The 13,650-nt window shown below is 33.4% G+C and overlaps 1 protein-coding gene across 1 annotated transcript in view; it reads right to left on the minus strand.

Annotated features, from left to right (window-relative positions):
* Positions 1-13,650, minus strand: part of LOC108911019 (connectin-like) — a 71,721-nt gene that overhangs the window by 27,329 nt on the left and 30,742 nt on the right. Inside the window, exon 3 of the mRNA XM_018715835.1 lies at positions 9,460-9,703. Coding sequence (XP_018571351.1) covers positions 9,460-9,703 — 244 coding nt within the window. The remainder of the gene's footprint in view (positions 1-9,459; positions 9,704-13,650) is intronic.

The following is a 13,650-nucleotide window of genomic DNA, read 5'->3' on the forward strand; positions in this document are numbered from 1 at the left end:
GCAATAATAATAAAGGAGCAGCCAGAAAGCGATTAAAAATCAAATAAAACCTTAACAATAATAATAATAAACATATAGAGGTTTTTGAGTGACAAATGTGTATTTTTTATGTTCTACGGAGTCTCGACTTGAGTGGCTTGTAAATGAAGACTGTTGAATATTACAAGCACCAACGATGATGAGTATAGAAGTAATAATAACCTAAAAAACTGTTGACTTCGTATATCCGCCGTCTACAACTATAATTTTATGCTATGTGGGGCTCATATTTTCGTTTTATTTTCCACCACATCTCGAGAATAATCATCCGTCTCGCAGTGTGCTGCTAGCGTGGCATCTCTTTCGGCATATGCTTCCTCACTTGCATCTTATCCCACTTTGCCACTTCCGTTTCCGCATTTCTGATATGGCCTTAAGATATACGAGTGCCATAACGCTTGATACTATTCATAACTTTGTGCATAACTTTACAAACTGTTGTGTATAACGTCGCTAGAATTACAATTCGTTGAATTATAGGCGAACGTAATTAGGCGAAGAGGATAGGCGGTAATGATAGATGGCCGCAAGTGAAGCGGCTCCGCTAGGGAAAAACTGGCAATTAGGGAATCTTAATTGTAATTCTATTTCCGTTTTTTGCCGGTGGACTTTTATTTTCCGGCAAAGTTAACCGGAAAGCTGATATTAATTAAGTTTCTGCGACGTGGGCGCTTTCGGACAGAGGCATCGTAAAATTAAAAATAAAAATTACTTTTTATTGTCCAAAAATGCCTTTATGATATTGCAGTCTGTTTCCTATATAGGCTATTGACTATGTATTTTAGATAGGAACTACAACGTAACAGAAATTTTATTGTTTGATATGTTCAATTGACCTTAAAAAATGATAAAACCGCGGAGTGCTACCTTTTTAAGGGGTGCGTTTTTGAGATCGAAGTAAAAAGGTGGTACTTTCAGTTTTATGTGTACTCGAAAACTATGCATTTTTTCACTATAGTTGTCAACAGAAAAATTGTAGCAAATTGAATTTCTAATCGAAATGAGACCTTCTGAAGTCAAAAAATTTATTTTTAACCAAAATATGCCCTAAATACGAGTAAAAAAAAAACGAAAAATTGCGTTTATTTTTCTTTTTGGTTTTTGGCCCTCAACATTTTTTTGAGAGAAGTTAGGTATAAGCATTGCTTCACAGAAAAAAAAGTTAATGTTTTTTTCTTTAAAATAAGCCTTTATAGACGTACCTACGACTAATAGAAATCGAGATACATTGGATCAAAATTGACTACTTTTTGGATTTTTTGCCAATTTTTGCCCTTTTTTGACGATTTTCGTCTTATAACTTTATATGTCAATGTAACCAACGATACTTTTCCTTATTTTTATTTATTACTTTTGGTATTATTTTGCCTAATAAATTTATTTTTGTGAATGTGAAAATAAGTTTCTAGGTGATTGGATATTATTATTTATTTATTTAAACAACAGTTAATCATATATATATTGTTATGATTATGTGTGTGTACGAGAGTATATGTTAGCGCCAAAAAAAATTTTATTGTTGTGATATCAATTTGGTTTTGGTGGTTGTATATCTTCGCCCTACCTAGCTCTAGACTCCTCTCAGTAGTCGGTTCTATTCACTATATGCTTTAGCAAGAAACCACACACAATCACAGCTATAAATACAAAAGGGTTATTAATAAATGAATTTATTATTGTTTTGTTATCTATATGTCAAAATTTGTCAATAAAAACTGTTAAAACACAATAGTCAATATTTTGAAGTATTTCACACTATTTACAAAACCTCAAACAAGATGTTATATCGATACGACCGTTATAATTGAATTTCATGTATGACTGGTTGCATACATTAAGACATTGGCATTTTATCCTATAACTTCTTGTTTAACAACTGGTTCTAAGGTTAATATTTAATTTTACAAAGATTGGCCAATTTTGATTATGTCTGATATAGTTAAATAAATTTGTTTAATATGAAATTAGTGACTTGCTAAACTTTTTATATACTAACTTTTTACTTTTGAAAATCTGTATCAAATTTCGTATATGACTTTTGTTTTTATTATAAAAGGTACCTTTTTTATCCGTATAATCGATAATGATGTGTCGACTGATTTCTCTCCTTTACTTTGTTTTATTGATCCTTTCCTCTGCTATTGATATGCGGTTTTCTTACTGCAAAAAGGGCAAAAATTGGCCAAAAATCCAAAAAGTAGCTAACTTTGATCTAGTGTATCTCGGTTTCTATTAGTCGTAGGTACTTCTATAAAGGCTTATTTTAAAGGAAAAAACATTAACTTTTTTTTCTGTGAAGCAATGCCTATACCTAACTTCTCTCAGAAAAAGTTGTGGGCCAAAAACCAAAAAGAAAAAAATTCATTTTTTTCGGGTTTTTTTACTAGTTTTTTGGGTATATTTTTGTTAAAAATATATTTTTTTGACTTCAAAAGATCTCATTTCGATTGAAAATTCAATTTGCTACAACTTTTCTGTTGACAACTATAGTGAAAAAATGCATAGTTTTCGAGTAAAACTCAAAAAAACTGAAAATACCACCTTTTCACTTCGATCTCAAAAACGCATTCCTTTAAAAGGTAGCAGTCCGCGGTTTTATCACTTTTTAGGGTCAATTGAACATATCAAACAATAAAATTTCTGTTACGTTGTAGTTTTTGATATAGGATGTTTATTAAGTACTTGTACAAACTTTAAAGGGTAAATCTTTGACTAATTTTAAGATAAAAAGTGCATATGTCACATCGCAATTCTATCAACAAAAAACACATGTTTTCACATGTTTTTCAAAAATTTAATGATTCAACTTACAAAATTCCAACGCAGGTTTAACTTTAATCCCATTTTTTTTACAAAACGGCTTCTTTCAGCGACAAATACGAAGAGTACCTTTTGTACGAAAAATTGAATGTTTGTCAAAAATGACACAACAGTGCGACACAAAAAAGTTATGGCTATTTAAATCCAGGTACAACGCTGCTCTCTAACATAAAACAAAAACTAAGTAAATACAGGGTGTGAGAAGTTTGACTGCCATTACTTCAGCATGAGATAGAGTAATCATAAATGAACAAAAAAGTTGTATATTAATGGGGCGTAAGATTAACAGTTTTCAAAATACAGCGGGTATTAATATTGGGGAGTTTCATCACAACGTGACAACAGCGCTTAACCTAACGCTACACAGCTGGTGCATACCAAGTGTGCGCGCGACAGACTTGTCCTGCGGAAAAAATGTAAACAACTATTATTATGAAACATTTAGTAAATTTCAAGACAATTGTTTTCCAATTTTAAAATAAATAAAATAAAATGTACTTATCGATGTTATAGTACGAAGATAGTGTTGTGCTTAAATTTTAGCTCGAATTTTAGTAATTATGAATCTCTTAAAACAAGAACTTAGCTTTTAATCAAATTATGAATTTGAAAAATATATAATTAAAGTACCCAAAGATTCACGTCCTCCAAATAATCATATGTATTAAAAATAATTTAGGTACTTACCAAAAAGCAAAATTCAGTAATTTTTAAACGCACAACTACAAAACAAACTACAACATATGCTCAAAATGTCCACCACCAAGATACCTTCGAATCCAATTTTCTCGGACTCGCTGGAAAACACCCCAAGAAAAGGAAATAGTTGTACGCAAAAAACACTCAGACACGGTCCACTTCCAGATAACAACTGAACTGCGTATTGCTTGACAGCTTAGCACCTTGTGTTATCTGCCGCGTCGTTGTTACATTGGTCGATGTGAATTTTATCGAATTTTAATTATGCCAATATTCCTTAATTAATCGAACTTTTGTACATCAAGTTGGAGATTTTGATATTTTTTTTTCTCGGGAATGGTTGAATTTAGGACCCATGTCATATAAGGTTTTTTTGTTTATTTTAATGTATTCTATCGCCTGTTAAAATTAAGGCAGTCAAACTTCTAATACCCTGTATTTGAGCTTCTCAATCATCAATACTCCCAGTTTCCCGAATTTCGTCAAATTGCCATGTTATTAAACAAAAATATAATCAAAATACCAAACAAAATTTTTTTTTACTGTCTGTATCTAAAGAACTAAACCGTTGCGGACTCATGTTCATAAGAATTTTTTATCTTAAAATAAGTCAAAGATTCACCCTTTAGAGTTTGTACAAGTACTTAATTAAACACCCTGTATAATAGAGAAAGTATTTTATTGTTATAGATCTGAATGATATATTCTTTAACTTTTTTGTTGAGAGAAGAACAAACACATTTGAGTAATTACCCGGGAACAAAACTGAGGAATCTTAATTTCACTTGAGCAGCAGCTGTTTATTTGGAATCTACAACGACGGAAATATGATTTGCTCGTTGAGAACATATTATAGTGTAGAGACTTGACTGGCATTATGTACTTTGCCCTGAATTTAGTCATCGGTGAAATCGGAGCAGAAATATTGTTCGTGCATGTGCAGCAGTTGGAATAGAATGTGGAAATGAAGAGGAGCATTATACTTGAAAAGATACAAACGCCAATTAATCTGATTTTAATTATTCATGTCGGAATCTCTCCTAGAAACCTGAATAGTAGAAAAGCTATTGCACTTTGCTCCAGACTCGTTGAAGGTATTTGATCTACTTGATCTTTTATTCATATGTAAAATTTAATTATTGGTGTAGATACCAGCTCTTCAATAACCATATTTGGAACAGAATTTAAAATAATAAACAGATATCGACGAAAAGGATCGTTTTATAGATTAGTTTCCCTGATACAACTATAACATTTATTAAAGTTATTTTGCCTTAACCTTTAAATTTAAGACCCATAATAAAATATATCAAATAATGCAAATTTATTATTGAGAAATTGAAAATTTGATTTACTGTCATGATATTTAATATAAAAAGATAAAATTATTCCTGGATATTTTACATTAACAATTAAACAAAAAGTTGATTTGTCAAAAAATTTATAATAAAGTTGCAACAGAAAATGAGCAACATACATACAAATCGTTAAAGCTACAAGTTCAAATAAAAACTGCGTAAAATAAGTGACAAAAACAAATTCCAAAAAAGTACCAGATCCTGTGAAAAGCCATTCTAGGGTATCTTTATCCTCAGTGGACGGTCAGTACAAAGTATAAAATGTTATTTTATTATATTTCATTAAAAATGGCATGTGTATAGTAACGATGGATGTGGTTTTAGCGTATGTAGAAGCAAGGCAGAACTCGTTAGCTGCTTCTCGCTTTTATGCCCAAAGATTTCCCAATAGGCACGTGCCTCATCACAAAACATTTACAGCAGTGATTTTGCTGGAAATTTACGCTCAAACCGTGGACAAGACGGCTTTCATGTTTACCCACAACGCGTATCAAATAGCAAACAACAAATTTTAGACAACGTGGAAGAAAAGCCGTGAATAAGCGGGAAAAAGTTAGTCCAGCAGTTCGCTATATTATCGCATTCAACAGCGTGGCGTACGATATGTGACGCCAATTCTATCCCTATCACGTCCAACGGGTCCCAAGTATTGCTGTCTACAGTCTACCCCTTAAGAGTAAATTTTTTTTAATGGTTGTTGCAAAAAAAATCCCGATTTACAGCGGAAGTGTTGGTTATAGGTAAAGCTATATTTACGCATAATCTTTATAATACCCACATTTGGGCCCTTGAAAATACCCATATTTCAACTGTCAAAATTTTAAATAAATAATAAATATTTCCTAAAACGTTTCACTATGCTATATCTAAAGGGGCAGGGTCAATTAGGCCGGATTTCGACCCCCTTCATTTTTGTCCAAAAAAAGAAAATATTTTTTATTATTTGTATTCAATAACTAATCGATTCCACCCCAAATGGGACCTCCCCCCTCCTTCCTAGTCAGGATCAAGGTAAATTAGAGGTCAGATTGAGGAAAAGTGCATTAAATCAAAGGATCTCGGAGTTTAGGTGTTTTGGGTTAGTTTGTTTGTATCTGGCCATTTTATGGTTGTTTCAAGGTTATTTCAAGGTCAAACTGAGAAAAAACCGAGCAATTAAGTCCGACCACAAGTTATACAGGATTTTGAGGTCGCTGAGGTCGAATTCGAAGTCAGTTTGTCTGTATCAGGTTATTTGAAGGTCGTCTCAAGGTCATTTCAAGGTTAAGTTGACAAAAGCCATGCAATTAAGTCTAACCGCCTGTTATACACGTATTTGGAGTTGCAGAGTTCAAATCTGAGGTCAGTTTATCTGTGTCGGGTCATTTGAAGGCCATTTTAAAGTCATTTGAAAGTTAATTTATGGAATAAACCCTGGAATCAATTACCATTCTCATAGTCGCTCAGTCCGAATCCGAGGTCGATTTCTATGTATTAATAAAGGTTCAAGGTTATTCCAAGGTTGATTTGATAAAAATGACTTCTGGTAGGGTCAGTGAGGGACGATTTCAGACCCCTCTGTTTTCGACCGAAGCTAAAATTGTTTGTACTAAAAATAGGTTATTAAAATCATTCGAGTTTAAACAGAGTTACGCAAGATTTAGGCGAGTTCATCTGAAGGAGCAAATGAGCAGATCTTTTATCTAAAACTACTTATTTGACACAAAAATGACCTGTACAAAGGTTGTAGGAGTTTGCATGGGTTTCACATCAGTGATCTCTTGACCTAAAACTTGTCCAATCCTCCTTACCTACGGTTCATGTTAAGCTAATCGACACAAATCAAGTAGTAGAGAACCAAATCGTCATATAATTGGACCTTGAATTCAACCTCAGAGACGGTAATCGATTTCTTGGTTCTTTCTTGGTATGACCTTTAAATGACCTTGAAATAACCCTCAAATTACCTGATGCAGACAAACTGACCTCGGATTCGAACTCAGCTATCCCAAAAACCTATCTAACAGGCGGTTAGATTTAATTGCTCAGTTTTTCCAATGTGACCTTGAGATGACCTTGAGACGACCTTTAAATGCACTGATACAGACAAACTAACCTCGGATTCTAACCCAGCAACCACAAAAGCCTGTATAACAGGTGGTTGGACTTGCTCGCTCGGATTTTTCTCAATTTGATCGTGCAATGACCTTGAAACAACCTTGAAATGACCTGATACAGACAAACTAACCTCCGATTCGGACTCAGCGACCCAAAAAACGTAAATACCGAGATCGTTTGGTTTAATGCACTTTTGACAATGACCTCTAATTGACCTTGATCCGGACTAGGAACGAGGAGGGAGTTCCCGTTTGAGGTGGAATCGATTAGTTACTGGATATAAATAATAAAAAAAATTCTTCCTTTTTTTTGGCCAAAAATGAAGAGGGCTGAAACCGGTCTAATATACCCTCCCCCTTTACTAATTCCGAATATGCAAAAATATGTATGTTTGGCAGTTCATTTGAAATAAATATCTATTTTCAATGTAACTATAAGGAACCAGAAGTCGGTTATATTTCCATTGAAGAGAACATGTTGAAAAGTCTCAATATATCAGGATTCATTAATTTTGAATTGCTTCCTCTTATCCGTAACCTAACGTTGTCATGGTTCACTTTAAATGCGCCCGATGTAACTTTCCTTCAGAGAAATATGTCTCCTGAATTTTTTATTCCCCACACATCGTGTTTATTCCCAGGCATCGCGAAGCAAGTCCATCTAAAAAACTTAAGTAAGGTATTTGAATAATCCGCCGCGTCGTTGCACTTTTCACTGAGACCGCTGTAGATCCCACAAGATGAGCCCCAAGAAAATGAAAGCGCTAGATTTAAATTGGCAACCGGACAGAAAATCTTTATGCGATCTGAGCTAAGCATTCTCCACAGTTTGGCGGTCTCTCCGACCTCAATCCGTTTACAACCTCATTGTCCTACTCTAAAAAATTGCTGCCATTTTAGAAGGGAGCCCGAATTAGGGTTTGATTCGCCAAAGCCGCTTTGCCAGTTCCAATAGATATACACACACGGTGTCCCAAATCCGGAATGGATATTCTACCAAATTTATTTGTATAAGGGAAAACTTCAGTAAATTCTGATATATGTGGCCAGAGGTTTTACCTAGTCCATCAAAATGTACCCAAGTTTTTGCTTCGCGTTCCTTGTTTCGGTACTTTAAATTCAGAGGAAAGAGGACTTGTACAGGGTTATTCATATAACATTTTACCCCCCTTAACCTTTTATTTTTTGAGCTAGATAAAAATAGTTAAAATAAAAATTGTAGGGAATCTTGATGTGAGTTTAGTGAGATTATGAAAATAGAAAATGTACAAAGATACGAACCAAACTTATGTTTTTTTTTAAATGGAACACCCTGTATATTTTTCGATTTTCGGAATCTCTGCTTCTTCCTGATTCCAACAATGTATAATATATTGTGCGTTTAGTTAATAATTTGCTCATTATTCTGCTTTGAAAAACTCCACATCTTGTTTGTGGAAGGGCGAAATGGGCGGTGACTATTAGACACCTTCATTATAGCCATCTTTCTCTATCCCACGGATTTCTATGACTTACTTTATCGCTCTCACGTAACGGCCGATGAACCATGGGGACTTTCCGACCCTGTATATTTTATGAGGTATGCGCCTTGCGGGGAATTTTCGTGCAGACTCGCGTCTAGTCCTAGTGAGCATGGCATTCTTCTCACAAGAAAGATAGCATTAAACAATATCATTTTTTTTCATCAACACTGTAAAAGTTATACACCATTTTCAAATGAGTACTGACAGTAGTGTTACATCTGTCAAATTTTTGGTTCTATGAGAACATATTTATTCTACATGGCGATGTTGATATTTATTGTTCATGACCAGATTCAGTCTTTCAAAGCAGAATATCGAGTAAATTGTTACGTAAACCTACAACATTGTTAGAATCACGAAGAGGCAGAGATTCCGAAAATCGAATAATATACAGGGTGTTCTATTTAAAAATACAAATTTCGTTTGTATCTTTGAAACGCCCTGTATAATATCTATTTTCATAAACTCATTAAACTCACAGAAAGATTCCCTACAACTTTTATTTTAACTATTTTTGTCTAACTCAAAAAATAAAAAAGGTAATGGGGGTAAAATGTTATATGAATAACCCTGTACAGTTCTATGGACGTAATTTATTGCAAGTTAAATCTCAAGGTTGGTAGAACCAACTAAATAAATATTTGCCTAACTTTTACATACAATCGTTGGGATTGTGGGTTAATATATTGCTTAAAATCTTTATTGTTTTACGCACGTGTGTTCAATCTAATATTTTTATTGAATCTTCAAAGTAAATCTAAGTAAAAAGAGCATATTCTTAAAAATGTTGCAACAAGCATGAATATAACACGTATAATTATTATTCATTGTCTTCTAATTAATAATAATTACAGCAACTCCAATAATTATTATCTTTAAATAGGCAAATTCCAGGTAGGTATGTTATTTTTACTGATCACTTACCTTTGAGTCGGAGTGTGCCATTATGTATCAGATTGTTGTAGAGCTGTTCTATGGAGTCGAAAATAAGAGTCTCCAACCTGTTGTGGCTTATATCCAGATTGAAGAGGGTGAAAACACTGGTGAAGAGTCCAGCTGGGAATCTCGATAGCCTGTTGTTACTTAAATATATCGTCTTTAAGAAACGTAAGCCGTCGAATGCCCTGTTCGAGATGAATTCGATGAGGTTGTGATCCAGGATTAGTTCCTGAAAATATAAATAGGAAAAGTTTATTGTAAACGTTGCATTTAATTAAAAACAATCTGGAATGTAAATGTCATTACCAAAAATTTGATTAATTTATCTGTCAATCATTTTAATTAAGTAGTAAGTAAGTAAAAAAATAAAAAATGCAAACACCGACACGTTCTAAGTGTCTAAATAAAATTTCCTCAAGAAAATATTAAAACTTCCCCTATACACCCCTTATGATGAAGTGAACGCCTGTCGATATTCCTGAACTGTATACTAATACAGTTAAGGTTGAAGGATATCAAACTAATCCCAATTCCCTGTGGCGCTCCCCAAAACCACCAAGTGTGTTTAATTGCATTTAATTAAGCAGAAAGAATATATATCGAAAGAGATTTAGCTAGCCATGAGGGCCTAACGCAGCTCCTGACGGTAGGTGGGCTCAGGAAATTAGTTTTTGCATTAAAAGGGATAAGCGACATCCATTTCCGATGGTGTGACAGGCGCACAATGCTTATTTTCAAATTTTCAGCACGTATTTTATGCAGAATATACAAAGTTACCCTCATAAAATTCGACTCTATTTTTGGTTAATAATAATCAGTATTCAGTTATGAAACTTTTATCATTATTATAACCAAGTGATTTTTATAAAAATTTCTTTTGTGCGCTAAATCGGAAACGACAGAAAAACTATTTGTTATTAGTTTGAGGGTTGCTTTCGCTATACAGCAAGAATAAAACGCTCTCTCAACGGGAATAATAAAGTATTTTATTGAAAACTAAGTTGTATAGAAAAAGACGTGTTGGCGGGACGACTGTTTACTGGAGAGTCCCTCCTCGTGAGGAGTCGCTGGCAGAAGTACCTATCTGGTCCTTGGCGCCAATCTGTCGGGGTCGTCTTCCGGGAACCCTAGTCCGGGCGGCGCGGCGTCTCGTTGTACTTAAAAATGGGTCAGTTGCAACATGTGTACCCACAAGTTCATTATATTGTCCATTTTAGTAATGTGCGATGTCATGCTAACAATAATATGAAACGAGTTACATGGGTGGTCCTATAGTTGAAACACACTGTACAGGGGAAAAGATTATGTCATGTGCCCAAAGTGACCAAAAACAAATTTAATTAAATTAATATAATTTGTAGGGCATTATACAAATTATGGGACTTTAACAATATCTTAATTAAACGTAAGACAAGCACAAACTGTAACTTAAATTTGTCAGCGGCGTATTTTTAATATAAAAAAATAATGCCCTACAATTCATTTCAGCTAAGACTCGAGATACATAAAAATCGACTTAATGAAACTTGCACAAAAACTACAAGCTTTAATATAGTTTTCCATTGTTCTGTCCTACAGAGAATACAAAAGACGATTTGCAACGGCCGCGAAACAAACAAACTAAATTTATTTCATGAATGACTTCCCCAGCTTCTACATTTCCGAGAGAAAAAGAAAACTAGACGGCTCACGACCAGGAGATATTATGGACATAATAATGACATCGGGTCGTTTCCTAGAATACATCTAGGAGATGGTATATATATAGCATAACGTTCGATATAAACTGCTTCAATAAATAACAGTTCCCAGTTGAGTAAATTGAAAAGTTAACTAAAATTTTCTTTGGTGACATTGTTAAATATATCGATATCTTAAATTGTAAACATCATTATTTCTTCTTTAAAAAGAGTTCATTACCATCGCACAAGGGTTCTTATTTCCAGTAAGTTTTCAAATAAATAATTCTTCTACTGAAATATGATACATACAATTATATAAATGGAATTTAAAACTTTAATGAGATTGTTTCCACTTCTATTTTTTAAAGTATGTAATTATATTTAACAACTACAGTTTACATGTTGTTCCAAGTTTTCACGAATAAGCCAAAAGAGTGCTTAAAATCTGTAAAACAGCCAATATTCAATTGTTTAACTTTGAAACTCGCACAACAACTAAAAATTGTACACTGGTGCATCTGGAGGAAAATTTTTCTGAATATTCAGTTTCAACAAAGTATACAATGCTCAAGGATACAGATATCAAATGATGTGGACATCATTGTGTTTTATTAGTTACTGAAAAAATTGGGTTTAGGGTTGGCTATATACTTGCAAGAAGAAATTTCAGAACTTCTGCAAGTCCAATAAAAAAGAATGGGAAATGGTGACAAAAGTCAAAAAGGAGGTTTGCGAAATAGTTTGTTAGTTCTTACGTTCTTCGAATAGCACATTTTTATAAAATAGTAGCTCACGTTACATGAAGCTGCTTTTATAAAATTAGTTTCTTCAGCGCGAAAACTCAAAATTTGATTAAATCGAAAATATCATTTGCGACTGTAAAAATAATAACGGTTTCCGAATCAAATGGTAGAGAATTCTGGGAACACTTTTCTTGGAAAAACCATTACAAACCAAATTTACCAATAAAATTTCCAAAATATTTAGTGGTGTTGAAATTCTGTGACATTCTCAGCAATTTTATCATTGGTTGACATAATTCTATAAAAATTTAATGAATTTTTACCTCTAATTGGAGTCTACGTTAAATATTTTTAGATATATTTACATAAATGTTATGTTATGAATTATTTCTCTTAAAAAAAGTCAACCGAACATATTTTTAAAATAAGAGTCTAGAAAATCTTACTGTCTGCTAATGTAATTGTCACTAACACAATTTGACATACACACTTTACACATAACACAAAATAGAAAAACAAAGCAAGAATAAGTTAAAGTTTAAATAATAGTTAAAAGAAAGAAAACTATCAAAATACATTTTTAATATGGGCACCTTCCACCCCCACATACTTTCTAAGTTTACGAATGTTATTTGTTGGTTGGAAATTAATTCTTTGCAGCAATTCATCCCTTGACTGTACTGGGGTAGTGCCGCTCCATGTGCACTACTGTGACATAAAATCACAAATATTTCCTAAACTGTTAATTTTATCGAGTTGAACCAAGAGGGTATTATCGATGGCAACTTCTTCAGGGAACTTAATTTTGATACAGGTAGATTGCGATCGTCATCTATGCAAAAATTCTGGGTTGTTAACCATTGGGCATAGTCCGTGAAGAACTGATATTATTTTGACCTCATCTATTTGTACTCGACTTTTTTGTATCAAGTACCGGGAAACCCTGTATATAAGCGGTTACTAGAAGCAAAATCCGACAAAATGTGAGTAACGCAAACGTCCAACAAAGCTTACTTCTTGAAACAAGTTTTTTTCGAATTGACTTTTCCATGACACCTGTCACATGCCAAAACGAATATTTTTTATCTGTAAAGCGTAGAAACTGTTTACATCCAAGACGTAATAAAAGATAAAAAGTCGTTTTCTTCGTGACTGAACAAAAGCCACGTTAGCGGTGAGTGGGACAAGTTCACAAACGAAATATGTATTTCACCTCGAGTTAGATTTATTATTTTTCTACTCATATATAATTCTAAGTTCAGTTCAATTAAAAATATTCTATAACACGGCAAATTATTAATATATATATACAGGGTGTCTCACATTTAAATAGCAGGACTTCAGGAATCAGTAGAAGACCTCATTTTGAGTCTAAAAGTTCCTATATATATGGGTCCTAAAACGCTTCGTTTCTGAGATACAGGGCGTTCAATTTTATTTTTGTTTTATTTATTTATTTTTTAACTAAATAACCGCTGACAAAAAAAATCATCATGTTGCGGCGAAAGACTTAGTATTTGAGGGCAAATAATTTGACACAGAAAATCATCGCATATTAGTTCCAGTGGTGGAGATAGAGGGGTCTCTATGCATATTTTTATAAAAAAAAGTATAGCCGATTTGATATTTTCCAAATGTTTTCGAAAAATATGAAAGAGCATTCAATTTTACCCAGAAAAGGCCCTCTTGTCCAAAGTCGATAGGAGGTGGCGTTTTCAAGAAAAACCGAAAATACTGTTTAGAAGTCAAAT

The sequence above is a fragment of the Anoplophora glabripennis genome, unplaced genomic scaffold, assembly GCF_000390285.2.
Source record: "Anoplophora glabripennis isolate ALB-LARVAE unplaced genomic scaffold, Agla_2.0 scaffold6, whole genome shotgun sequence".
In the NCBI taxonomy this organism is placed as follows: Eukaryota; Metazoa; Arthropoda; class Insecta; order Coleoptera; family Cerambycidae; genus Anoplophora; species Anoplophora glabripennis.